The 25,839-nt window shown below is 42.8% G+C and overlaps 6 protein-coding genes across 6 annotated transcripts; 4 read left to right on the top strand and 2 right to left on the bottom strand.

Moving 5' to 3' along the window:
• Nucleotides 1–283: 283 nt before the first annotated feature.
• Nucleotides 284–4,432, top strand: BCR41DRAFT_395142 (hypothetical protein; the record flags this gene model as incomplete). Its single annotated transcript, XM_022028703.1, has 14 exons — nucleotides 284–482; nucleotides 590–853; nucleotides 950–1,089; nucleotides 1,180–1,306; nucleotides 1,425–1,619; nucleotides 1,756–1,829; nucleotides 2,104–2,325; nucleotides 2,430–2,537; nucleotides 2,621–2,843; nucleotides 2,908–3,027; nucleotides 3,122–3,247; nucleotides 3,344–3,804; nucleotides 3,912–4,268; nucleotides 4,367–4,432. 14 exons carry the CDS (start codon nucleotides 284–286, stop codon nucleotides 4,430–4,432), a joined length of 2,682 nt encoding a protein of 893 aa, XP_021882669.1.
• A 202-nt stretch (nucleotides 4,433–4,634) lies between these two features.
• Nucleotides 4,635–6,830, bottom strand: BCR41DRAFT_421222 (tetrapyrrole methylase). The gene is made up of 2 exons (XM_022029995.1): nucleotides 6,572–6,830; nucleotides 4,635–6,415 (listed from the first exon to the last, which is right to left on the bottom strand). The coding sequence occupies exons 1-2, from the start codon at nucleotides 6,681–6,683 to the stop codon at nucleotides 4,731–4,733; spliced, it is 1,797 nt and encodes a 598-aa protein (XP_021882668.1). The 5' UTR covers nucleotides 6,684–6,830; the 3' UTR covers nucleotides 4,635–4,730.
• Nucleotides 6,831–8,006: 1,176 nt separating this feature from the next.
• BCR41DRAFT_369789 (hypothetical protein) lies at nucleotides 8,007–10,467 on the top strand (the record flags this gene model as incomplete). Its single annotated transcript, XM_022026487.1, has 4 exons — nucleotides 8,007–8,322; nucleotides 8,513–8,644; nucleotides 8,762–8,882; nucleotides 9,003–10,467. The coding sequence occupies 4 exons, from the start codon at nucleotides 8,007–8,009 to the stop codon at nucleotides 10,465–10,467; spliced, it is 2,034 nt and encodes a 677-aa protein (XP_021882667.1).
• A 2,748-nt stretch (nucleotides 10,468–13,215) lies between these two features.
• Nucleotides 13,216–15,074, top strand: BCR41DRAFT_303779 (hypothetical protein; the record flags this gene model as incomplete). The annotated part of the gene is made up of 3 exons (XM_022020733.1): nucleotides 13,216–13,856; nucleotides 14,024–14,217; nucleotides 14,362–15,074. Coding segments are annotated over 3 exons (1,548 nt in total), but the record flags the coding sequence as incomplete, so codon positions are not given.
• A 3,126-nt stretch (nucleotides 15,075–18,200) lies between these two features.
• On the bottom strand, nucleotides 18,201–20,854 carry BCR41DRAFT_351339 (hypothetical protein). The gene has a single exon (XM_022023784.1). The coding sequence runs from the start codon at nucleotides 20,815–20,817 to the stop codon at nucleotides 18,304–18,306; it is 2,514 nt and encodes an 837-aa protein (XP_021882665.1). The 5' UTR covers nucleotides 20,818–20,854; the 3' UTR covers nucleotides 18,201–18,303.
• Nucleotides 20,855–20,994: 140 nt separating this feature from the next.
• BCR41DRAFT_335118 (SNF2 family N-terminal domain-domain-containing protein) lies at nucleotides 20,995–24,833 on the top strand. The gene is made up of 9 exons (XM_022021970.1): nucleotides 20,995–21,913; nucleotides 21,999–22,181; nucleotides 22,304–22,324; nucleotides 22,428–22,644; nucleotides 22,726–22,889; nucleotides 22,972–23,078; nucleotides 23,178–23,270; nucleotides 23,363–23,777; nucleotides 23,871–24,833. The coding sequence occupies exons 1-9, from the start codon at nucleotides 21,107–21,109 to the stop codon at nucleotides 24,630–24,632; spliced, it is 2,769 nt and encodes a 922-aa protein (XP_021882664.1). The 5' UTR covers nucleotides 20,995–21,106; the 3' UTR covers nucleotides 24,633–24,833.
• Nucleotides 24,834–25,839: the final 1,006 nt, after the last annotated feature.

Here is a 25,839-nt window from a genome sequence, read left to right as displayed (position 1 = left end):
AAATAGATCCGAAACCGTGATACATTCTTCATCAATATCCTTCTGAACAGAAATCCACACTTTATACTTCAAAGCATAGCCAAAAGATAGCCACGCACTTCAAAACACTTCGAAGCATAAGACTTGTCTGGGCTGTCTAGGCTGGTTGGATTAACTGGTTGCTTGGTGGCTTCATAAAGGCATGTGATGTCATTCACATTAGCTTTGAAAAAGAAAGAAGCTCTTCGCTGGGGGTCATAATAAACTTATCCTCCTTCTGTTCACAAAAGATCCATTCTATGTAATGAAGATGAGGGCATGCAAAATTCAAGAAGTAGCTTCAGTGCTTGAAAGGACACTCAAACAGTTGGTCGCATTGCAAGACCCTCAGCTCATGGAACGCTCGGGCGCTATGCTTTCAGCAGAAGAACTTGACAATACCATCAACAAAACTCTTGAGTTTTCAAGAGAACTCTTCGATATGCTCTTCACTTCGTTACATGGTACTCACAAAGCGGAATAAAATGAGACAACTAGGGGGAACAACTCAACCGAAAAAGTTATATTACAGACAATATATAGATTAAGTCAATCCCTTTTCGCGTCATAGGTCGACTCGAGCTTTTCAGCCATGAAATAGCTCTGTCTCCACAGTTAGAATTAGTATGCAATGTCATGCAGGCGGCCTACCACAGATTGCCTTCGAAGGACACTACCCATTCCGCCAAGAACAGGACATTTGATTACTTGGTCATCGAGCCATTAATAACTCATCTTTTTACACCAATCTATCAAGCTTTGGGAGGAATTCACCAGCAACGCATCTCGTTACATGGTCTAGATCGGCTCTCATTCCGTCAGCTCCTTCTCTCATGTGGGTCAACTGAGCCCCAAGTTGCGAAAAGAATTTGTGGTATTATTAAGGTTAATTTTTTCCCTTCTATTAAACTTTTTTGACATTAAATCACAGATGAGGAAGCTTTAGCTTCCATTCTTACTATTTTATACACGCTTCTGGAAAGCGAAGACGACTTCACATCACCCGTGTTCAAAGACCTTATATGTTTAGTTCTACGGATTTATGAACATTACCTTCTGCCATGGCATTTGGTAGGTAAGAGGTTTTGAATCAGAGCTACTACATACACATATATATTCACGACTTGCTCTCTCTCTCTTTTTTTTTTTTAAAAAAAAAAGTTACCAGGATGCACTAATGAAATCATCCAATTAATAACCGGTCTGGAGTTGTTACTGCAGCATCTGAAAAAACTCCATACCGACCCTTGGATCCAACGAACTGCAATAGAATTCGTTAACGGCCTTTGTAAATCCTTGCTTTTGTCCAATTAAATCCAGTTACTTTTATTATATATATACTTTTCAACTTGTCACGTTGCAATTGGTGTTTATCTAATAGGTATTAACAATTTATACATTTGTAGATAAATATGATCTGCTTGTTCACGCACTGAGATGCTCTAGAACCACAGCTACTGCGCTGGATAGCGCCATTTGTAGAGCCTTGGTTACTACGATCACTGAATATGGGAATATCTTTATTGGTACACACGACAGCGGCACTTCTTTTCGCCAAGGCGATAGGTTCCCATCACCAGATGCCCTCATGGCAATTAATAGTAAGGCTTTTCAGCTTCTCCAATTCGACAAAGCATTAAAGCGAATTGGCTACTTATGGTTCTCTTTCTGATGCACTGCCCAGGTGATAGCTTGGCATCGTTCATTTGCAAAGATAGCTTCGCGAATTTATCTCAGGAGTTGTTCCAGGAATGCCAACGATGGGCGGTAGCTATAATTTATCTACGCTACAAAAGATGCAGACCTTCCGGGTAAATTCTTGCAGTCATAGCAGAGTCTTAAGCATCTATTCACTTGTAACTAACCTTGTTTGACAACACTGTGCTCGAAAATAGAGATATAAAGCATTTTCATGAGTCTATTTTGAAATTGGTCGCGAAAGAGAAAAGACTCGAACATTTTTATGGCTCGAGTTGGATACAATTAACATGGATATATATTGTAAGCCTTCAATAGATTGAGCACATTGAAGATATCTCTAGTATGCCTTCGCCCTCAACGTTACTTTTTACTGCGCCATCATAGAGGACGGAAAGTAAGCTGGAGCCAAAAGGTGTCGAAACTAGGCCTTTCACCTTCCTAAGGATCATGAGCGGTATTAGACAATCAATATGCGGCCCAGAAGGGGGATTCTGCAAAAGAGTGATTGAAGACTGCCTACAGGATATTTTGCCTTGGATTTGGAGACACAACTGGAATCGTGGCAGGCACGGGCCGCACCCTTCAGATGAGACATTTCAGGAATTGGTACACGTCAATCTCTAAATAAGTTATTGGGCCTGATTTCACTCGGGTGATTGTGGAGCTAATTAGTGGCTCTATAACCATAGATGTTGATATGGCTGCTCAAGCATTTTCCTGTTGAGCCTGTCAGACAGATGAAACTCATGGAATCTAGCATGGTACAGTACATTTCACTTATGATCCTGGGTTATCCAAGCGCTCTCTGCTCCATGAAGGTAAGTTATGAGCAAAAAATGATGTTACAAAGAGCTTAGATGGCTTCTCATTTTCAAGCACTTGGATGGTATTGCTTGCATAGGATTTATTCAAACTGGCATGCCATGTGGCTGAATCTAAAGATGTTGAGTGCGACGACCTTAAAACACGACATATCCTTTATGTACTATGCAGCATCGTCAGGATGACAGCTGTTAGCATTGAGGGACACTACGATGCCTTCGAACAGACTCCAAAGCTGGCTCTCGAGCCTATTGCCAGCTGGATATGTACCCAGCTTTCCAGCGCAGAAATTATGCCTGAGGGTATGTTAGGATTTGATACCTAAATTGGGCTATCGTATAACCATCTTATCACTAATAATGATAGCTGGATCAGTGATGAGCTACTTCTGGCAGGTGTTCGATTCGATTGTGCCTTTACTAAACGCTCCTGAAGGCCAGGATCCTCTACTTAAATGGGAAATAATCATGACAGAGCCCTCTGCAGGTAAAATGCCGAAGCATTTCTCAGCAGTTTCCTCAGTTATGTCTATAGGATGCTCTATATTGTGTATCAAGCTAACGTTCAAATATTTGAAAAGGTATTGAACGCCTCCTGCTTTACATTGAAACCATCCAGAACGAAATGGTTGAAGATGAAGACGTATTTTACTGCGCATTCGGTTCTACGCTAAAACTACTCATATTTTTTAGCGAGCACTGCAGAGGTAAAGACATACCTAGTCTTAGAGGACTATGTCTCATTATACATATGACTTCTCAGTCATTTATTAAAGGATTTTCATTTTCTCTTCCTTTCATAGAAAGCATCTTTGATGACGACCCACAAGCTCTACCATCGCTCTGGGTTGTCATCCAGGAAATAATAGAAGAAAGTCTAGAGCAAACCAACAAGAATATACATTATTTGCAGCAGCCACCATCTACAACGCAATACACCAAGGTCCATATCGCAATTCTTGGAACTTTTTTGTTAGTCAAGACACATTTGTGTCGCCCTCACACTTTTTGGATTTCAGCTGATGATCTTGCAGTCATAATATGGTTTGCAATCGCCATAAACAAATTCCTCAACGAAAGTGATGAGTCACAGGGATATGTTCTTGCAAAGCTAGTAACTAGCCTTATAGAGTTAATTATTCGTCGATTACACAATATACGAGGACAGGATATGGAATGCGCTACACCAGCTGAGACAAGGGACGAACTGCTTAGCTACCTTGATTTGCTTGTTGACACTCTAACTGATATTCTCATTGGTTCTGTAAGAGCAGACGTAATATGGATTATGCCCATATCTTTTTTTATTATTATTATAATGTAAGGGTTCCAAAGGATATGTTGATTAAATAATTTTGAATCCCCTAATAGGCAGATAGTAGGACTGTTTGGAGGCTGCTGGTTGGTGTCTATGCCAATAGCCATGAGGAACTTTTCATTAATCGACTGGTGAAGCATGCGGGGCCTGTACTTGCGCAACAGCTCTTACAGCGATGGATTTTAGAAGCGACACTGTTGCAACAACAGTGGAGAAGAGCGGTCATAAGTAAAAAAGTTCTACCAGACCCTGCTAGTATTGTCCCGCCTGAGGAGGTTAATGATACATGCGAATATGATAGTGTTTGTGGTCCTGACGAAAATGAAACAGGTAGTCCGACAACATTGATGTACCTTTTAATTGAAAAAATGGCCTGTAACGCTGTCAACATTCTTACTATCATAAAATTGGTATGTATTCCAGCGTCTACATAAATCTTGTGGTACATGAATGGCCTTTAAAAAAAAAGTTGATTTTTGTAGATGATAGAAGCAGATCTTGATGGCAGGCTAGTAGGCTTTATGAATGGCGGCCTGGTAAATCTGATAGCAGGCGTTTCCAATTTACTTCATGAGTTTAACAAGCAGATACAACGGCCACAGCTAGGACGACACCGTTGCCCATCTTTAATAGCTGCATGCAATCTTATCAAGTGGATACAGCACCTGCAAAGCTGTGCATGAGGAGAGCGGCCATGATCGACAATACAGCTTCATAATTCATCAAAAGAGAAAAGAGTAAGCACTCTGGGTGAACATAATAGGAGATCAATCTTGGGTTTATGTACAATGCGCAGGAGGATATATGATTAAAATATAAATAATACAGACGTAAATAAATTAAATATGCAGTGAGGTGATGGATGGTGAATATTACAAGGCTTTGCGAAGAACAGATCCTGCCCACCCGATGACAAACACAGCTGGTGGCACTGCCTTTTGCTCTTCTACCACCTGTGCTAAGGTGGAAAGGGTTGCATCCATCACTCTCTCCTCTGGACAATGAGCATTCTCAACCACAACCACGGGAATATTGGCTGGCCAGCTCAGTTTTGGTGACTGCATCAGATCCGAGATCTCCTTAGCCTTGCCTACACCCATCAGAATGACAACAGTCCTCTTGCTATCATATGTAGGGAAGTTATCTGGTAGAACACCTCCTTTAGCTTGTGCTGTGGTGATAACTACTTGATCTGCGGACCCTCGGTGAGTCAAGGGGATGTTGGCTGTCAAGGGTGCAGACAATGCAGACGAGATTCCAGGGACAACCTCGGCTTCAAACCCCTTTTCACGGAAGAACAAGATTTCTTCGGCACCACGTCCAAAAATGAAGGGATCACCTTGCTTTAGTCGAACAACAGTTTTACCCTCACGCAAACCTTGTAGACACCATTCATTAAGCTGGTCCTGGATATAATCTGAAGACCTTGACTTTGGTAGAACCGAGTCTTGGTCGCTATCGGAGCAAACAGTGCTGACGGAGCTGACGGAGCTGTCTGAGCTATCGTAACCAGTTGGGATTTGCTCACGCTTTTCTTGTTCAATAGCAAGGATGGTACGTTTCTTGGGTGCGATACGTACCTCACCTCGAGCAAGATCAAGTACATCCAATGGAATCAGTCTGTCAGCAACAACGAGCTCAGCCTCCTCCAACAGACGAACAGCTTTTCGAGTCAGTAATTCAGGATCGCCTGGACCAGCACCGACAAGAATTAATCTGCCACTTTGCGATTGAGCGCTCACGTTGTGTTTATGTTCCTCTTGTTCTTGTTTCTGTTCCACAAAAGCAGCGGTCACATCAATTTTACGATCAGCCAATGACAATGATGATGACTCCAGAAGGCGCAACTTTTGCAAGACTTCATCATATGAATAGACCTTGTCATCACGAAAGCCTGATAAGATGACCTGCATACTCTTCTCCTCCAATTCTGCTAGGTCCTCCATTTTCCACTGCTCACAAACACGACTCATCCACTGCATTCGTTTAGGCCCTACTTCAGGACCAGGGGCCATTTTTCTTAGTTTAGCACGAAGGACGCCAACTTGCTCGATCGCATCTCCAACTCTGTACGGCAAATGATCTGCAATATGCCTTCGAACCAAGTTGGCTAGTTTAGGGCCTTTACCGGAAGTAGAGACAGCCACCTGTAAGGCTTTGTCACGATGAGTTGAACAAAAGTAGAAATCGCATTGTGGAGGCACATCTGCGATGTTTACAGGGATTCGAAGACGTTTTGCAAGGTGATAGATATGGGTTGAAAGTGGGATATCATCGATTGCAGAGAGAACCATATCAACAGCAGGTTCGAGATCACCATTCAAGTTGTTATCTGTATCGATAGAATGTTGGTTTTGTGTTGTTGCTGTTACTGTGGCAACTGTTGTTGTATGTTCACCGAACCGAGTTGTGAGGTCTGAATCCTGAAAGGGCCTATCAACAAGACGAGTAGTCTCTGGATGGTCTTGTAAATGTTGGCGTACAGTTTCTGACAATTCTTCGTTCTCTGGACAGATCAAAGTGACTCTTGCGTCTGCTTCCAAGACATTCACAAGGCCTAAAAGTGATTAATAAAAAAAAAAGGGAGGAGTATTGTCAATGCACAGACCAAAACAAAACAATTCATTATAATATTCAACATTTGGAGCTACAAAAGATTGAAAAGAGGGCTGCACGGGCTAGGATCGACCACCGGAAGAAGAGCAATACGTACGTCCAGCAGCGACAAAACCGCCTCCGATAATGACAACATGTTTATGTTTGATCTGCCAGGCGAGAATCAGGGATGCTCCAGGACGGATGGGATCGATTGCTGAACGGACCATGACGACCTTTTTGTGTTTGTTTGGATTGTTTGAGAGAGAATTATATAAAGAGGAAGAATAAAAGGAAAAGAAAGAAAAGAAAAGCAAAAGTTGTGTAAAGATACAGAGCTGATTAAAAATGAAGAGGAAAGAAGAGACAAGAATTGATAATGAGATTCTTCTGCAAACGCAAGAACAAGAGGGAAAAAAAAAAAGACGATGAATACAGAAGTGATATAGGAGACTATGGTTACTAATTGGTCAATGGGCGAGGCACAGACAAAAAAAGATTGGGTTGGATGGCGTGACCGCGATGTCGATGGCACCATCACGTCGAGCAATTATCTACTGTGGCTGATGGCCAATGAGAACCTCGGAATGTTTTTTGTTTTGACTTTTTTTTTTTTTTTTTTTTTTTTTGACTTTGGGTGAGTGAAGGATTTTTGGTGGCGTCCTGTTGGTTAGGTCTTTTTAAACTTGTGCAACGAATCTTTGCTTTACGGATTTGTTCAAATCTGTTTAAGAGACCCATATCAATTTGGTCATGATCTTGACAATTATTATTTCTTGGTTTGGAATCTAGATTTTTCATCACCCTCCTCCATTTCTTTATTATTCGTGCTTTTTTCTCCTACAATAGTCTATCTATCTGTTGCTAAGGATGGATATATATATTTATATAAATGTGTATTATTATTATTCTGGAATATGACCATGCTGCATTTTGTTCAATTCGGATCTTGGATCTGGAGAAACTTTAAAGATCACATAGTCATGCTACTCCAACGATTGCAATGGATACCATCACGTGGCTCAAGCAGTATTTCTGCTTGGCTGATTCAATTGTTACGCTGGAAACAGATAGATCGGTTACAAACGCGTGCACCATTTGAACTTGCATATCTCCACTCGTCTAGGGTACAAAAAAAAAAAAAAAAAAAAAAAGAAAGAAAAAAGTAAGGGGGAGTAAACGAAGCGTTGTTGTCCTTTTTCTTTTATTTGTCTTTTCCGCTTTTTATTTTTTATTTTTTTTTATAATTTTTTGTCTCTCATTCGCCTCATTCATCTTGCAGGCTGACATTCTAGTTCTCCTCCTTCCCATTCTCATTTCTTCATTTCACTACTGTTTCCTCTCCTGATAGGGACAGTTGGTTAAAGACTGATCGGTCCTGCCTTCCCTTTATCCGTACAATAGTAATAGCTCAAATTTCAAAACAAATGGAGTATTCATCTTACCAGCACTCCCGGCAACAGCAACGGCGACAGCAGCGAGGAAAGGAAGTTACTGTCGATATACCTATAATAGAATCGGATCCGCCGCTCAGTAAAAGTAGTGATACAAACATGAAGAAGGATGTCAGCAAACAAGATATTACTCCGCATTCATTAGGCTTTAAAAACATTGTGATCTATGTGCTTCTTTTTGTAAACTTTGTTCTTTTGACAAAGTTGGCCTCGACTTTCTCACGACAACAACACCGACAACAACACCAACAACAAGTCTTCGCTCTTTGTAAAGATTCAGAGTTTAAATCATTTGCGCTTGCCTCAAAGCAGGAATATGAACCCGAACATGGAGAAGGCGATGTAACGTCTCTTGAATTTTGGCTAAAGATGGCGTTGATTGTCTTTTTGGTCATGCTCGGAGGCATCTTCGCAGGTAGGTTCAGTTTTTTTTTTTTTTTTTTTTTGTTCTCCGCTGAAGTTGTATCCAAAAAAAGTCCACAAGTAAACAGTTGGACATGTTTCTTTCCTATTTTTGAGGAAATGTTATTGGTGCTGTGCTCCACTCTATTTGAAAGGGTTCTTGTTCTCACTGTAAGCATGCTGCTATTTCATGTTGTCTCAAGGTTTGACAATTGGACTGATGGGCTTGGACGAAACCAATCTGCATGTACTTATGGCTTCTGGAAGTCCTAAAGAGCAAATCCATGCCGAAATCGTCTATGGCTTACTCTCGAGAGGGAAGCACTGGGTTTTAGGTAAAGATGAATATTCCTTCACTTTCATTGGCCCACGAGCTTTTTAGTCTCAATTTCATCAAGTTCGGAATATTTTTATTTAATGGACCATTTATGTTACGCACGATGAAATCACAGTGACTTTGCTCTTAGGAAACGTTATCGTGAACGAGACGCTGCCCGTTGTTTTAGATTCTGAATTAGGAGGGGGGATCGTCGCTATTTTAATCTCAACAATGTTGATTGTAGTCTTTGGAGAGTAAGCAAACCAGCATGATCGATGTGATTGAATAAGCTGGCGTGTTCCATTTTGTATTTGTTAATTCCGTTACTATATTTTTAATGAATCCAAGCATGCACCAACAATTCGTACCTCTAGGATCATCCCTCAAGCAATCTGTGCGCGCTATGGCCTTGCTATTGGAGCTCACTGTGCTAAACCAATGATGGTTTTTATGTACATCATGTCGCCTATCGCCTATCCAATTGCCATGATCCTGGATTCATGGCTCGGAGTCCATCACGGAACGACTTATCGTAGGACCGAACTCAAGACGCTTGTTTCGTTGCACCAAGTCGATGGGATTGGCGAATTGACAGATGATGAAGTGACGATTATTGCTTCTGTCCTGGATCTGAAGGAAAAATCCGTTTCTCAGGTGATGACGCCACTAGAAGACGTGTTCACATTGAGTGAAGATGCTATCCTTGATGAAGATTTGATGGAAGAAATTGTTTCTGCTGGTTATTCGCGTATCCCGATCTACCGCCACGACGATCCAAGTAACTTTATTGGGATGTTGTTGGTCAAGCGACTCATTACCTATGATCCTCAGGACCATATTCCAGTACGACAATTTACGATCAACTCGTTGCCAGAAGCTGCTCCTAACACCAGTTGCTTGGACATTCTCAACTTTTTCCAGGAGGGACGATCTCATATGGCTATGGTGACATCGGAACCAGGTGGATTTGGAGCTCCTGTAGGAGTAATCACATTGGAGGACGTAATCGAGGAGTTGCTGGGCGAAGAGATTGTGGATGAATCGGATGTATATGTGGATGTTCACAACAAGATCAAGGTTATTCGGAAACCAACTAGAAATGTCAACATGATCAAGAACCTGAAGAACTTTCTCCAGTCTCCAGCGCCGACACCACTTCTAGTGCCTAATAATGCCCCTGTGAACAGCTCAAGCACTAAAGAACAGTCTACAGGCGAGCCCAATCTGACGGGGCACTCGGTGGAGAACCCGAAGCATTACATGTCTACAGGAAAGACCATTTTACTATCAAGGAATACATCTACAGAGGCTTTAGGCAGGGAGAACCAGCCCTTGTTGAATGAAGATCACGAATGCGCGTTCAGGACAGGATCGATCAAGAGTAGTCGTATTTCTACGCCAAAGATATCTTCTCATGATCCGGCTACCAAAGCGCCTCCAGAGCGCCGCCATCCACAGTCGATTGCTGAAGACTTGAGCGGGCAAGGAAGTTTGATGGAAAATGCCAAACAAAAGAGGCAGCGTCCCTATCAAGTACAGCAGTATTCATCTCATCTAAGTGATTTGAAAGTGATTCCCGAGATAGCATCAGCAGCGACAGAAGAGATGGATGAACAAGGAGGGAAGCATTCGGTCAAGAAATCAATAGAGTCCACAGGATCGGTGGCCTCTATAGCAACGTCTACAACGGCGACGATGAAAGAGCCTCTGACACCGACTACGGTGTTTGAAAATACGACAGCAGAAAGTCCTTCGGATGATATGATTGATAGCATGGATTCCTCGCCAGCGCCTTCAGCCACAGGATCGAAGAAAAAGAAGAAAAAGAACAAGAAGTAGATTGTTTGCTCTTTCAATATGACATATGACATGTACATTCTACCGTTTTTTCAACTGCATTTTATATTTTCAATACGTGCATAAATAATAAAATCATTCCTGCTCTGATATTCATGGCTAATTGATGACCGTCAAATCCCACATGGAAACAAAGTTCATGTATTTTTTTTAAAAAAAAGGGGGAAAAGGAATATCCGTCTATTTATCTGTCATTCTCCGTCGGATTTGACAGACTGAAGCTGTGCTTTCAATGGTTCATTGGTCCGTACTCTGTCATGTCATTTGAGTTCACTATAATTAAATTCGCATTAGGTCATGCATATTGACGGCTTTGTTCTTTCAATGCCCCAGTTTCTGCATAACTAGCATCTGCTCGCCATTAAAAGCATGTATATATATATATATATATATACATATAACATAGTATATACTTTCTTCTGGTGTTGTTATTTTTGTATATACAAATGTTTTATAAAAATGTAAATGTGTATGTATGATCTCGAAGATTTCGATGGTGACGACAGACGATCAACTGAGTTACAAAGAGATGGTGATTGTTGTCCGGGTGGACAAATAGTTTCAGGATGGATCCATCAAACGTTTCACCAAAATTAACAAAAAATGTAGCAGAGAATGTGGATGCACAACGGGAAGAGAAAAGAGAGGCGGTCATTCCAAACACACAGCCTTTATCGTTAGAGATGAAAAATGGAGATTGAAGAAAAGCCCTCACTTTCTCTCCCCCTCTCTTTTCCTGATTAAAATGTCTCTGCTCATACTCTTTTTACGTCTTATTACTCTTATTAAACAAAGGAGCTGCGCTGAAGGTGGCGTTGGGCTGTCTTTTTTTTTTTTTTTTTTTTTCCATGAAGGAATGAAGGAAAAGTGATTCATCAATTTCCTTGGAGTGTGTTTTTTGCTTGAGTGGAGGAAGCACTCGCATCCAGTGCTCTTTTTGGTTGGTTGGTTTTTTGTTATAAGCAAGCCTAGCTCAAACCGGTATCTCAATTCAATTTCACTCTCCCACCCAATTCTGGCACTGAACGTATTTTTCTCTCTTATTCATTGACTTTATTGGCAACAAAAAATAATTGTCAGCTTCACAGGAAGACGGGGATCGCTGCACAATTGTTGATCTCTCCTCTCCTCTCCTCTTTCCCTCTGTACCTTTCTTATTATTCACCTATAGCTGGACTCTCTTTCTTCTTCCTCCTTATCTTCTATCTCTTTACTTCATCATTCTCATCTTAACTATTCAACTCCTTTTCTGTCTTATTTTATCCCACAAAGTGCTTCATATAAAACACTCTTTTGTAAAAAAGCACTTTAATTTTTTTTTTTTTTTTTTTTTTTTTTACGACTCCAAAAATACATTCAAAAAAAAATATACACAATTCCTTCTCTCCTTCTCCTTCTTCTTTCATTCACTCCATCCTGTGGCATTCCATTCTACTAGCCATTCAGCGACAGCACAGTACATCTAATCAGGAGAGAAGCGGGATCTCTGCTACCAGGGGCGTGTGAAGCTTGAAGCCAGAACAATGTCGTATTACAAGTCCCGGTTCATTGTACCGACATTCGACGGTCTGGTTGCTCAGATTGGACTCAGTGCTGGTGTCAGTGTCGTCTGCATCGGAGTGTTCGAATGGAATAGACGCAAAAAGACTCTTCAATACTTGTACTCACCTCGATGTCGACTTAAAATGTAATTTTTTTTTTTTTTTTTTTTTTTTTTTTTTATTAAAACCTCCTTGTCTCAGGAACCAACATTATTTCGCACCTCACACCTCCACATTCCTCCCACACCTTCGGTCTTTTTATTTTATATTTTATATTTTATACTTTATTTTACTTTTGAACAGAATAAGATGTCGATTTTTGATACAGCAGGGTCTAACGGTGCAAAACTATCTTAATTTTTAATTTCATCTTCTTTGCCCTAAAAAAAAAAAACCAACATGCAGGAACCCTTCGCCACCCTTGTCAATGAAATTCTTGGGCTGGATCTTACCAACAATTCGATTATCGGAGGAATTTTACATTGCGAACGTTGGTCTGGATGCAGTCATGTTTTTACGGTTCCTTCGAATGTGTCTCCAGTTCTGTGTGTTCAACGCAATTGTGGTTGGCATAATCCTCTTTCCAATTCATTATTATGGAGATGGTAATAAAACAGAAGTACCTCGATTGAGTATCGCCAACCTCGCGGATAGCTCAGATGTGTTGTGGGCTCATGTTATTCTCACCTACGTTGTCACGATCAGCTGGATGTTCTTGCTCTTCAAGAACTATTGGCAGTGGATGGACCTGAGAAGGGAGTATACACTCCAACGGATTCGTCAAGGAGAGATTGCAGAGCGTTCCATCTTTCTTAGTCGATTACCCTCAAACCTACGTTCGGACGCAGCATTGAAACAGTATTTCGAATCGCTCAAAATGGGCCCTGTCGAGTCTGCAACTGTAGTTCAACATTGTGGTCGACTCAATCAAAAGCTCGACAGGAGAGAGAGCGTGTTAAATATGCTGGAAAAGGCTCATATAGAGCTTGCTCAGGAAGTGTTAGAGAGTATCAGGCAGGGTAAATTCAGAGTCCAGCCATCGCCCCTGTCAAGTTCGATCACTCAGGACCAACCCCTTCTCCAACCATCGTCACAGCCGCAGTCCCCATATCACCATCAACGTCAACAAAAGCACAATAAGAGTAATTCAACCACAGCTCAGAGCATGGATATGATAACGTTAGAGAGGATGGCTCAGGACCTTCATTTGGATAATAAGCAGTATCGTAAAGTTCGCAAATCCATTTTCGTACATAGACGAGAAGGACATAAACGATCTAATTCACAACAGCAACAACAGCCCCAGCTCAATATACCACTCTCTGCACTCTCTCAACATTCGGATTTGATTGATGTCTATGTCCATGGCAAGGCAGAAAATGGAGAAGATGAGGATAATGATTATAATAAAGAGTTACATCGACATGACCAAGGCAGCGTTAGTGATAATAATACGGTCTGGAATGCACTTGCAGCCTTGGATCGCCAGATACTCGACAATTTTCAACCCACCCGTCAGGTCCATCGATTTAAGAAAGGAGGAGATCGTGTCAATTCGATTGATTATTTGGTTCGCAAGTACAACAAATTGGATCGAAAAGTAGGCGAGCTGCGGGATGGATCTTTGAGATACAAGTCGACATCCTTTGGATTTGTCACGTTCAAACATCATTTATCTGCACAATTGTGTGCTCAAGCCAAGATCGATTCCAGACCTCAGGGTCTGAATGTGAGACTAGCTATGGAGCCAAGAGATGTGCTCTGGAGTAATTTGACTTCTAGCTTTCGCAATCGCTTCTCACGATCTATTGTGGTCAACCTGAGTATTTGGTGGGTCCTTTTTTTAAAAAAAAAACAAGTAACCGAACTAAAATATTAATATCTAACCTTGTTTTTTTCTTAACTTATATTGGTCGCCTCCTCATCCTGGAACCCGATAATGAATGGAATCTTCATTCTCATCCATCCTCATGCTCTTACATCATTTGTTTCCATAGGGTGCTGACTATTTTTTGGATCTTCCCGACCTCGTCTTTCTTGCTGCTGACCTCTGCAGATGCTTTGTCTGAAAAATTCAAGTTCCTAGCACCGATCCTCAAGGCATCGCCTTTGATTCAGTCATTAATACAGAATGTGCTTCCCATTGTTTTTGTCACCATCTTTTTGGCCCTTGCTCCTGTCATCATCCTAGGTCAGACAAGCGACTTTTTTTTTTTTTTTTTTTTAACGAAGAATATTCATGTCCATACACAACACCAAACACTAAAAATGAACCACACATGTTTGTTACACAAACAACTTTTTTTTTTTTTTTTTTTTTTTTTTCTGTGAATAGAAATCACAAAGCAAGAGTTACCAGTGTCCTATTCAGCCCTAGAAGGCAGAGTCTTTCGACGTTACTATCACTTCCTGATCTTCAACGTTCTGTTCGTCTTCATGATCGGAACTGCCATATTGAAAACTATTCTCACATTGATTCAACAACCGACCAACATTTTCACTCTTCTTGCCGATAGTTTGCCTCTCGGAGCAACTTTTTTTGTCTTTTACATTGTCTTCAACACCTGCACGCATGCACTGGAACTTGTCCAGGTTTGGTCTCAATTGATCGTTCATGCATTTGCCACCGCTCGAAAATTGACACAGACACCTCGATCGCTTCAGCGAGCTTCTACGCCGTGGGCATTCCAATATTATTACTATTATCCGCAAAACATTCTCTCTATCGTCATCACCTTTATCTATTCACTCATTAATCCATTAATCCTCGTGGCTGCTGTAGTATATTTCGCTTTTGCGCTCCTGGTCTTCAAGCATCAGCTGGCATACTGTTACATCCGCAAATACGAAAACAGTGGCAAATTCTTCCGACATGTTTTCCAGTACACAACTGATGGCCTTATCATCTTTCAGATCATGATGGTCGGAATCCTTTGGTCAAAGAAGGCTCTCGTTGCAGGTTTCTTTTGTGTTACCCTGATCGGATTTACAGCTTATTTCAAGATTCTCTGTCACGATCTATTCAGATCAAGGACAAAGTTTTTGCCGCTGGACACCGGTTTGCGAAATTTTGATGATGATTCATCCTACACGATGAATGAGATCCCTATGCTGGCAAAAGCTGAGCTAGCATGTTCGAGTGCCATCGTGAGGCCTCAAAGTTTGCGTAGAAGGAAGGTTGGTCAGAGCGATGAAGGTGTTGACATGGATGATGGTGGCTCTTCTGGTGCTGTCAACGATGATGGTGTTGTGAATGGGTGCAATGTAGCTACTTTAGGCAAGTCTCAGCCTGCCGAGGCGAATGGACATCAGAAAGTCGCAAGAAATAGCCATGACTCTGAAAAAATAGAAATGGCTGGCACTTCACCGGTCATGAGCAGCTCTTCCTCAACCAAGATGTCAGGTAACCGATCAGAAAAGAGAACATCGAATGCAAGCGGATATTACATGGGTGCGGAAAACTTGGGCCTCAGTATGTCTGGCATGATGGAAGATCTTCAAGATGTGGAAGCACCACAAAAAAGCAGTTCTCGGAACTCGCTGGGGCTCAAGATCCATACTAAGGATATCCTGGACTCATCTTCACAGCTCTCCTCGAAACAAGGCTCGACTCGTGAGATCAAATTGTTCACAGTGGGAGATGACCCGAGGGATGGACCTCAAACTGAGATCCCATCGTCATTGATGGATGAGAAAGACAATAATGGCCATTATCACCATCACCATCGCCATCACCATCACCACCCCACAGGATTCTTGGATGAATATGGCTTCTACGTAGAAAATTACGAATTCCATAATTTAGGCATGGGATCACACCTGGCTTCACATTTCGACCATACGCCTTCCAAGATTGTTTATCAGGATCAGACCTCAGATTTTGAGACATATGTCCATCCAGCACTGCTTAAGCCCTTGAATCGCAAGCTCTGGTTGCCCAGAAATCCTCTCTACCGATATTGGGATCTGGATGATACAGTCGAGGTGGGCTTTGCTCTGAACAGTTCTGCAACTGCAGGAAAATTGGAATTCCGAGTTGAAGGCAAGGAGAATGAGCACCTGTTGACTCCTCATATCATGGATAAGGTACATCAGCAACATATGCATTACCATCAGCATCACTATCAACTAGCTCAGCGTAGAAACACCATTGCATCCAGCCTTGAGAATGGTAAGAGTATTTCCCTTCCATCACCATCCAACTGGCAAGGCTGTTTCACAGATTCGTCGCCCAACACCCCAGCGCCTACTACAGGACTACCTGGATCATCACAATGGGATAGATATGACGAGAAGAGGTCCTTCCAGGATGATAGATCGGGCATGCGTTCTATTGTAGCAGCGATAGATGGTCCAGCCGTAAAAGTCCATGCTCATTCACGTAATAACAGTAGGTCAGATGATGGTGTCCGTAGTGGCAGCGAGCACATCTCTAGTAGTGGATTCTTGGCGACATCACCACCAAGAGCCATGATTATGGGTGACTCGATGAACCATTCGAATTTCATGCCCAACCTGCGCAAGTTTTCTCCATCTGCACCTCGCTCATCAACGCTGCAACCTCCACCAATACCTCACCTCATAGGTGGCCATGGAGCATCTATTAGCAATAACACGCGTTGTAGACGCAGTGCTTCTATGCCTCCAGTACCACTTCTTCCTGAAGAATGCTGTGTGGGCTTCACTACTAATACTACTGCTGCTGCTCCTACTGCGCCATTTTCTGCAGCTATGGACAATATCGTCATGGGCGACAAAGGATCTAATATTGTGGCCTCGCCACAATCGGCTACTTTCCCTTCACCATTCTTGAGTGTTCGTCATCCCTACCAAACAGGCCCATCTGGGCCAGCTCATCACAGCAGTACTGCTCTGCAAAATTCGCTACAGCAACCTGGCTCTGCAAATCAGAGTCCACGAGTGGCTTTTGTCAAAGATACAACAACGACTCCTTCAACATCTGGATCGACGGTGATGCCCTTGACTGTTCGCTCAACTATGTTTTCAGGACCATCATTGCATCGTCATACGGTCAGTCATGGACAAGGTAATAACATTCGCCATCAACTAAGCCGAGACTTCAGCCCCAACAGTGGTAACAACAGTGCCGCTGGGGCACCATCTTCTACCATTAATCCTGTGACAGGGGGGACAGGATCCATGGGCGTCGTTTCTGGGGCTTTAGCGATAAATGGTCCTAGCCGCAAAGGTACGGCCACCACCACCAATGTCCGTGAAACTGCAGGAGCATTCTTTAGCATGATTTTTGGAGACCCTGAAGATGATGTTCTGGAGGCAAATGAGAATCCTCGTTTTGGATATGAGACTGGGGGGATATGGCGACGTCGTCGTGCCCATGATGATGACGATGATGACGACGACGACGACGACGACGATGACGATGATGATGGGAAGGATAGCTCCAGCACACGATGTCTTCAACAGACTCAGGGACGGTCACAAACAACTATTAATATGGCTGATGTAGGTCTTGGCGGATCTATCAATTCGCTCACTTCGAATTTGATGATCCAGGGTCAAGGCGAAAGCGCTGATAGAATGCCTGGGCTAGGAGAGCTAGCTCTGGCACATCCATCACACCTGGACCTTTCAGAGACGGTCAAGTCGACGACGACGACAACGACAACGATAAATGCTGCCAAGTAACGTTGTTTCGACAGAGCTAATTACGTTCCCGCAACCAAACGGCCTTTAACAGCAATATGGTTGTTGAGTGTTGATTGGTTTTCTTTTTTTATTTTTTTCACTCCTACCCTCGTTGTTTTTTAATACCATTCTTTCTCCAGACTTCCCCAATTTTCATTTCATAATACTTGTACATTACGATTCAAAAAAAAAAAAAAAAAAAAAAAGACAACATCCCAAAAATGTAGTCTATAGAGCAATAAAATGCATACCCACTATGGTTTCCAGAAAGGCAATTTGTTGTTTCCTGGCTCTCTGCGCAGTCGATATCATTCTTTCATCTTGTGATTTTGAATAAACATCTACCATGTTGTGTTAAACAAACGGCTAGATGAGTGTGGACAGCAAAACTCATGTATTTTAGCGAGCAGCTAGAAAGAAGGGAGATTTTGGCCCAACATGCAAGTAAAGTTCAGGTGCATGGAGCTAATTCATTAGAAGTCTGTATTCGTATACCAATAGGATGATTTTTTATTCAATATCAAGAGACTGACTATGTACAATGCACGCTTGCGGGATGCTCATATCCTTTGAGAATATTGGAAAGAAGAAAGCTAACTGCAGTCCCGGTCTAATCGTAATCAGAATAGTCGTAGTCGGGTTCATCGCTGGATATGCTTACTGAATTTGCCGATTCGGAACCAGAGTCTGAAGAGTTATATCGATGGTCTCTTGAGCTTCCTTCAGAAGTCGACTCGCAGTCTTCAACTTCAGACGCAGATGGGGAACTTAGATTTTCCCGAAATCGAATGTGTACTCTGCGGTCCAATGACACGTCATCCTGATCTTCTTCTTCTTCCTCTTCCTCTTCCTCTTCCTCTTCCTCTTCCAGTCGTAGGCGTTCCTCCTCCTCCTCCTCTTCCAGTCGAAGACGCTCTTCTTCCTCTTCCTCCTCTTGTCGGAGACGCTCTTCTTCTTCTTCTTCCTCTTGTCGAAGGCGCTCTTCCTCCTCTTCCTCCTCTTGTCGTAGGCGTTCTTCTTCCTCTTGCTCTTCCAGTCGAAGACGCTCTTCTTCCTCTTCCTCCTCTTGTCGGAGGCGCTCTTCTTCTTCTTCTTCCTCTTGTCGAAGGCGCTCTTCCTCCTCTTCCTCCTCTTGTCGGAGGCGCTCTTCTTCCTCTTCCTCCTCTTGTCGGAGGCGCTCTTCTTCTTCTTCCTCCTCTTGTCGGAGACGCTCTTCTTCTTCATCTTCCTCTTCCAATCGAAGGCGTTCTTCTTCCTCCTCCTCTTCCAGTCGAAGGCGCTCTTCTTCCTCTTCTTCTTGTCGAAGGTGTTCTTCTTCAGAATCGTCTGTGTGAACTTCGCTTGCGGTTCTGTAGCTCCCATATCCCCAATAGCGTCCATAGCCTCCATAGCCTCTATATCCACCGTCATCGCTGCCATACTCGTCACTCGACTCATCGTCGTAACCAGAATAATATGAATGTGTTCGATCATCATCATCGGACCCCCAATGTCCTTCGCTCATTGGACTATCATTCATCTCACTATGGTCCTCCTCGCCACTAGTATTATAGGCATCTTCTTCCCCTGTAGGCCCCCAACCGGCTCCCGTAGCCTGAATTTGACGATTTGTCGGCGAATATAATTCAAGCTTGAGCCCTGTATTGATCTCCAGCAGGGTATCCAAAAGACTTTGATCAACACTACCCTCGTCAATCTGAAGCTTACGAAGGCTCCGGAGCCACGTCACTATCCAAATGATTTCCTTACGGGTAAGGGGCACTTGAAAATTTATAAGTCGCAGTGTTTCCAACTCTTTGAGAGATTCTAGAGTCCTGCGCCCTAAAGAGAATAGCTTTGGGTCTATCCACATGCCGCCAATAGTAAGCTCTCGAAGTTTGGTGAGTCGGCCAAGTTGTTGGTATATCAGCAAAGGTATAGTCTCTTGAGCTATAGCGTAGGAAGTGGAACCTTTATCCGGCACACCATTCTGATGTGGCAAGACTTTCTGGTGAATATAAACCATCGAAAGTGTTTTGAGTTGTGCACATGCCCATGCTGGTTCCTTGAAAATATTAACCCTTACATATGGGCAATGCGAAAAATCGAGGTCAATCAAGTTTTCACAAAGCTCTAAAATGAATCGAATGCCACAGCTTGTGACGTCAACGCAGTGTGTGATTGATAGAGCCTTTAGTTTCGCAGCACGCTCTGGTGGTGTTGAAAGCTTGAATAAAACCTGATCATTAGTCGCTGTCCGAGCTAATTTGACATATTTAAGCTGCAACGACGCCTCAATCAGAGCCTCAATGCCGATTGGTTCAATGAGTTGACAGCCTTCTAAATTCAATCGCGTAATTGTCTTGCAGTGCGTTGCAAATTCGGCTAATCCAGCTGACCCGATATTGAGGTTTCTGACGATACTCAGATGTTGCAGGTTTGGGACATTCTGTCCAAGCTCGCCCAGTGCAACATCGCCGAAAAGCTCAATGTCTGTTCCTTCCAATGAACCTCCTGGTGAAGTATGGCCTGCCTTTATGCTGTAGAGCCCTGTGCCCATCCGATGCTGTGAGTTTCCAATTGATTTGAGGACTGAGGACGAGGCACAACGTACAAGCTCAATCGTCTTGATAGATGTAAGCGATGGGAAAAAAATTTGGGCATCTTCTTCACGAATCAAGCCAATGCCCAGAGCGATGCCTGTAAGCTGTGGTGCCACCAAGCACATTATCGTCCTCAATAAGGAGGAAGTAGTCTCTAGTAGCTCTCCATGTGACAAGTATAGTCCAAGATACTTTATTCGTGGTGTTGCTTGCAAGATACGGGTCAGCTCCATTGGCACAATCGAATGACATCTGTTGTCAGTGTCTAGGACTAGCTCCGCATACTTCACGTGGCAGCCATTTGTCTTTAACTGAGTGTAGAATGATGGCGTAAGTTTAGGCTGTATCAATGCCCTCCAGAGTATAGGCACTGCAGCCTGGTGCCACACACGTGCGACGCGACATGCTGCAAGTACCGTCTCCTTATCAAGAAATGAAAAGGTGATGGATAGGATTTCAGGGATAGCTGTCGGTAGTGACCTTGAATTCAAGGTTGCACTTGTCTCCACTGCTTCCATTGGTGACACTTGATCGGACTCCATCTTCTTGAGCGAATGTTGGCAGGGACAAGAAAAAGGTCTTGATGGGGATGGTTGGTTGTGACTGCTAAGTAGATAATACTTTTTATTTCTTTTTTTTTTGACAGGTCTTGCCACCAAAAATGTCAAAAATGTCAAAGCAAAATTTAGAAAAAAGCAAGCTGTGTTGTTTCCTTCTCTTTTCCTTTACACCCCATCCTCACTCGTTTGACCTCTCGTCCTGCATTCGCTGGCAGACAGACATCGCTTTCCATTCTTTCTTCAACATCACTCTTTCTCATTACACAAGCTAATGCCTCCCAAAAAGGCTACTCCAACTGCCTCCGTGGCCTCAGGCAGAGTCACTCGCTCTACAAGACAGACTCGTGCTGCCGCTGCTGCTGTTGCCTCTAATTCAATGAGCTCTACTTCGGCCTCAGAGGCAAGTAGGGCCAGTTCAGGGTCCTCCACTCCCAATACAAGTTTTTCACTATCAAATTTAAATATTGACGATGATGATAAGGATGATAAGAAGCAGGCCAAGGAAAATAGTGATGATGAGGACGATTTCCTTCCATCAACAGTTGTAACTCCAAGCGCTGTCGCCCTAGGGAAGAGGAGAAAGATCGAGGACCCATCCTCGAATCAGTTGATTGCTGATCCTCGCTCTCTCAAGCGCACCAGAAGTTCGGGCTCGATGGACCTGAGTAGACGGCTCAAAATTGAATCCGACGATGATGATGACTCGGATCTTCTCAAGAGCGAGGATTTGAGCGAAATAGCTGATAGTCCACCTCCCTCCAAGTCCACGGTCTCTAAGAGGCCTACACGTTCCAAAGCTGCGGCTGTCAAGCTTGAAGCTTCCACCTCTAAATCCGTGCCGTCATCGTCATCTTCATCTTCTACACATATAAGGACAAAGCCCTCACGTATTGCCTCTGTAAAAGCTGCTGCAGCAGTTTCAGCTCAAATCAAGGACGACAGCGATAATATCAACGAGGAATCTGATGATGATGATGATGATGATGATGATGATGCTTCTTCCTCTGATTCAAGTGAGGGGTCAGTAGCCAGACCTATTTCTCGTGCGAGAGATCGAACTAGAGGGACTATGACATGGGTAAGGCAAAAGCCGTCCGTACTTTGACTAGAAAATACCCATATCCTCAATTTTAGAAAGCTACTAAATCATTCATCTTAACTAGGCGGAGAAAGTCAACAAGAGACTTTTAGAGTTTCATCCCGAACTTGCAACTGTCTGGGATGATCTTGAAAAGGTTGGCATTCAAGCACCTGAGGCTGCAGAGCAGCCGGAAGGCTTAAAACTCAAACTCTTACCTTTCCAACGTGAAGGATTAGGCTGGATGCGTAAACAAGAGAAATCTATGGTAACTTGATAACGCTTTCTCCTATCTACTTGTCATCGATCAGATTTTCTCTATATATTTCTCCAACCATGTGCTCCGTTTTACTAATCTGTAGTTTATACAATAATTTCATTCAATTATAGTTCAAGGGCGGAATTCTAGCTGTAAGACAAATGAAATTTGTGTCTGTCCCTGTCTTCTCCACGAAAACAATGCATACTAATTTTTTTTTTTTTTTTTTTTTTTTTTTTAAAAAAAAAAACATAGGATGAAATGGGTATGGGGAAGACTATCCAGATGATATCGCTACTTTTGTCAGAGTCTGGGAAACCCAATCTGATCGTTGCCCCAACTGTTGCCATTCTGCAGTGGGTCAGTGAGATCACCAATCATGCCCCATCCCTTAAGGCCCTGGTATTTCATGGTCCAAATCGTACTGAAAGCATGAAGGAGCTTTTGAGCCATGATGTCGTCGTAACCACCTGTAAGCGGTAAATTTAGTTAATAACGGTGAACATGCATTTGTTTCTGTCGTTGATCTAACTTTTTTTTTTATACTTTGAAGACTCTATCATCGAATCGGCGTTCAGAAAGCAGAAGTATGGTTTTAGACGAGGAAATACAACTGTTAAAGAATATTCGTTATTGCACCGTATCAAGTGGTATCGTATCATTCTGGACGAAGCCCATAATATCAAGGAGCGTTCGTGTAATACAGCAAGATCTGCAGTAAGTTTGAAAGGCTGGAATTGTATATGAATGGGGCAGCTGCTCCGAATACGATATCTTTATTGATCTTATTGTTCCTTAGTTTGCACTTGAAGCTGATAGAAAGTGGTGCTTATCTGGAACACCTATGCAGAATCGAGTTGGAGAATTATACTCTCTTATTCGCTTCATGCAAGCCGATCCATATGGGTAAAAGCCCCAGTACAACTGCTCATTCTCGTTGAGATTTTGATTAGTATTGTTTACTTAATTACTTCGGTGCTGATGCGACTCTTCACTATCTTTTAGATATTACTTTTGCAAAAAGTGCTCATGCAAGTCGCTTCACTGGAAGTATAGCAACATGAAAGATTGTGATGACTGTGGACACAGACCCATGGAGTAAGTATATCATATTAAATTGTAAGAATTTCATCGCGTAATTTGTTGATGCCGCTGCTAACTGAGCTCTTCCACTTCATTGATGCTTGAAGTCATGTCTGTTGGTGGAATAATGAAATCCTGAAACCAATTCAGACTTTTGCTGCGGAAGGGTCTGGAGAAGAAGCGTTTGCGAAGCTCCGTAAATTGCTCGATCGGATAATGTTGCGCCGAACTAAAGTGGAGCGAGCAGATGACTTAGGGCTGCCTCCACGGAAGATGATCGTCAGCCGATATCTGTTTAACGAAGAGGAGGAGGACCTATATGAGTCACTTTTCTCAGATACAAAACGCAAGTTCTCAACATATGTCGAACAGGGTACTGTGCTCAACAACTATGCAAATATCTTTGAGCTTCTCACAAAGATGAGGCAGATGGTTGACCATCCAGACCTTGTCTTGAAGAAGGTCAAGCCAGGTGACGTCGGCCTCCCTGAGACTCTAGTCTGCTGTATTTGTCAAGAAGAGGTAATAGACTTTTACGAGAAATGATTTGATCTCTTAAAAGTGCCTAATTTAATCTAATACTATTTTTTTTACTTCTTGTCATGGCCATATTAGGCGGAGGACCCCATTGTCAGCAAGTGCCACCATCTTTTCTGTCGTGAAGATGCAGAACAGTATATCACATCATCGGCTGTCGAGGCACCCGAGTGCCCGGTTTGTCATATCCCTCTTTCGATCGATCTCCAACAGCCCACTTATATGAAAGAGGAGCCAGATTATGAAGCAGAAGTTAAACACCGAAACTTTGCCCGTACCTCGATTGTGAATCGCATTAACATGGACACATGGCGGAGCTCGACAAAAATTGAAGCTTTAGTAGAGCAACTTTATAATCTACAGCGTCAGGATCGATCTACGAAGAGTATTTGTTTTTCACAGTATGTAACCTTCTTAGATCTGATTAAGTGGCGCCTCGAGAAAGCCGGTTTTAAGTGCGTTAAGCTAGATGGCCACATGACGCCCGCACAACGCGACGCTTCAATCAGGAAATTTAGTGACGATCCAACAGTAACGGTATTCCTGATTTCGTTAAAAGCAGGAGGCGTCGCATTGAACTTGACAGCAGCTAGTCGAGTATTTATCTGTGATCCATGGTGGAATCCTGCAGCAGAATTGCAGGCAATGGATCGTATCCACCGTATTGGGCAATACCGGCCCATCCTTATTACACGACTCATTATTGAGAATTCGATTGAGAGTCGTATTCTACAGCTTCAAGAGAAGAAGCAGGCAATGGTGGATAGCACAATTGGCAAAGATCCCGCAGCCTTGGCGCGTTTGACGCCTGAGGATCTGCGATTCTTGTTTGTCAATTAAAGTAAAACCATGAGCTATTAATTTAAAAATGTTGCACCTGATCACACATCTGTCATGGTTGCACAATAGAATAGTTTGACCAAAATATCGTTTCTGAATTTTTTTCTGATGTTTCTGGTCCTCGTTTGTGCTTCCTCTTCTTTTACACATTCACTAAATACATTCTTCATCACATCTTTTCCAATAAACCATCAAGAGCCCAAGTACAATCATGTCAAACCATCAATCTTCTAATAGTCAGTATGAGATGTCCTCTTCCAAAAAAGGAGTCAGATTTAAGGATATATATGACAAACTCCCACCTGAGATTCTTGACCAGATCCTCATCTATCTCGATCATGCTTCACTCTTGAACTGCGCCTTGATTTCGAAGAGATGGTCCCAACGAGTGATCCCACAGCTGTGGCATTCACCCTTCATGCTGTATTATGTCTCATGGATGAAGCTCCTCAAAACCATCGCCAACACTGCAATTCTGCAACATCAGCAACATGGAAGGTTGCTGCCAAATGACTTACAAAGTGCAAACATGAGTACTTCGAATGTTCACGATTCAACAAGCAGTACTATAAAGGAATGTATCCTGTTACCCTCATCATCTTCATCACTATCATCTCCACCACCACTGTTATCACCTTTTGCTCCTTATCACTCCAATGTGGTATCAAAAAAAAGGCCTAGCGCTGAACAGCAACAGCTTATACAACCAAAAGCCAAATTGAACGAGTATGAAAACGACGATATCATCTCGTGCCCTCTTCTGCAGTTGGCTGAAAATCAAGAAAAGGATAAAGTCCGAGTGGGATGGGGAGGCAGCTGTACTAGCGAGCGAGATATCTCTGAGGATGAGCAGCTATTGTTCTTCAACGCCAGAGAAATCTTTTCACCTTCTACATCACCAAGAGCCTCACCGACCACTGCTGAAACCGGTACGAGCCCGAAGCTAGGGACAGAGACAGAAACAGAGACACAGACAGAACAGCTGAGCCTTTCAGAACAACATGGCTCTGCAAACGATAACAATCACACACAATGTGGCATCGTGGGATCAATACTCAACAATGCTTCCACACAACAAACATATTTGGGCTCAACAAGCACAGACCACAAGACCCAAAACAATCACAAAAACAGTGGAATCAGCAGCGGCAGCAATGGCCACGACAATAACTGCGTCCTCAGCAGCATCAGTGATCATAACATCTCA

The sequence above is a fragment of the Lobosporangium transversale genome (genome assembly GCF_002105155.1).
Source record: "Lobosporangium transversale strain NRRL 3116 chromosome Unknown BCR41scaffold_13, whole genome shotgun sequence".
In the NCBI taxonomy this organism is placed as follows: Eukaryota; Fungi; Mortierellomycota; class Mortierellomycetes; order Mortierellales; family Mortierellaceae; genus Lobosporangium; species Lobosporangium transversale.
The sequence above is the reverse complement of the archived record's forward strand: the minus strand, read 5'-3'. Positions and strand labels throughout refer to the sequence as shown.

What these genes read in the sequence shown, in the direction of transcription:
- BCR41DRAFT_421222 (XM_022029995.1), bottom strand. Translation starts at nt 6,683, where the DNA reads ATGGTCCGTTCAGCAATCGATCCCATCCGTCCTGGAGCATCCCTGATT. An exon ending in CGGTTTTGTCGCTGCTGGAC is followed by an intron (nt 6,416 to 6,571) that starts GTACGTATTGCT and finishes AATCACTTTTAG; the next exon opens with GCCTTGTGAATGTCTTGGAA.
- BCR41DRAFT_351339 (XM_022023784.1), bottom strand. Translation starts at nt 20,817, where the DNA reads ATGGAGTCCGATCAAGTGTCACCAATGGAAGCAGTGGAGACAAGTGCA.
- BCR41DRAFT_335118 (XM_022021970.1), top strand. Translation starts at nt 21,107, where the DNA reads ATGCCTCCCAAAAAGGCTACTCCAACTGCCTCCGTGGCCTCAGGCAGA. An exon ending in TCAAGGGCGGAATTCTAGCT is followed by an intron (nt 22,325 to 22,427) that starts GTAAGACAAATG and finishes AAAAAAACATAG; the next exon opens with GATGAAATGGGTATGGGGAA. An exon ending in GTAATACAGCAAGATCTGCA is followed by an intron (nt 22,890 to 22,971) that starts GTAAGTTTGAAA and finishes ATTGTTCCTTAG; the next exon opens with TTTGCACTTGAAGCTGATAG.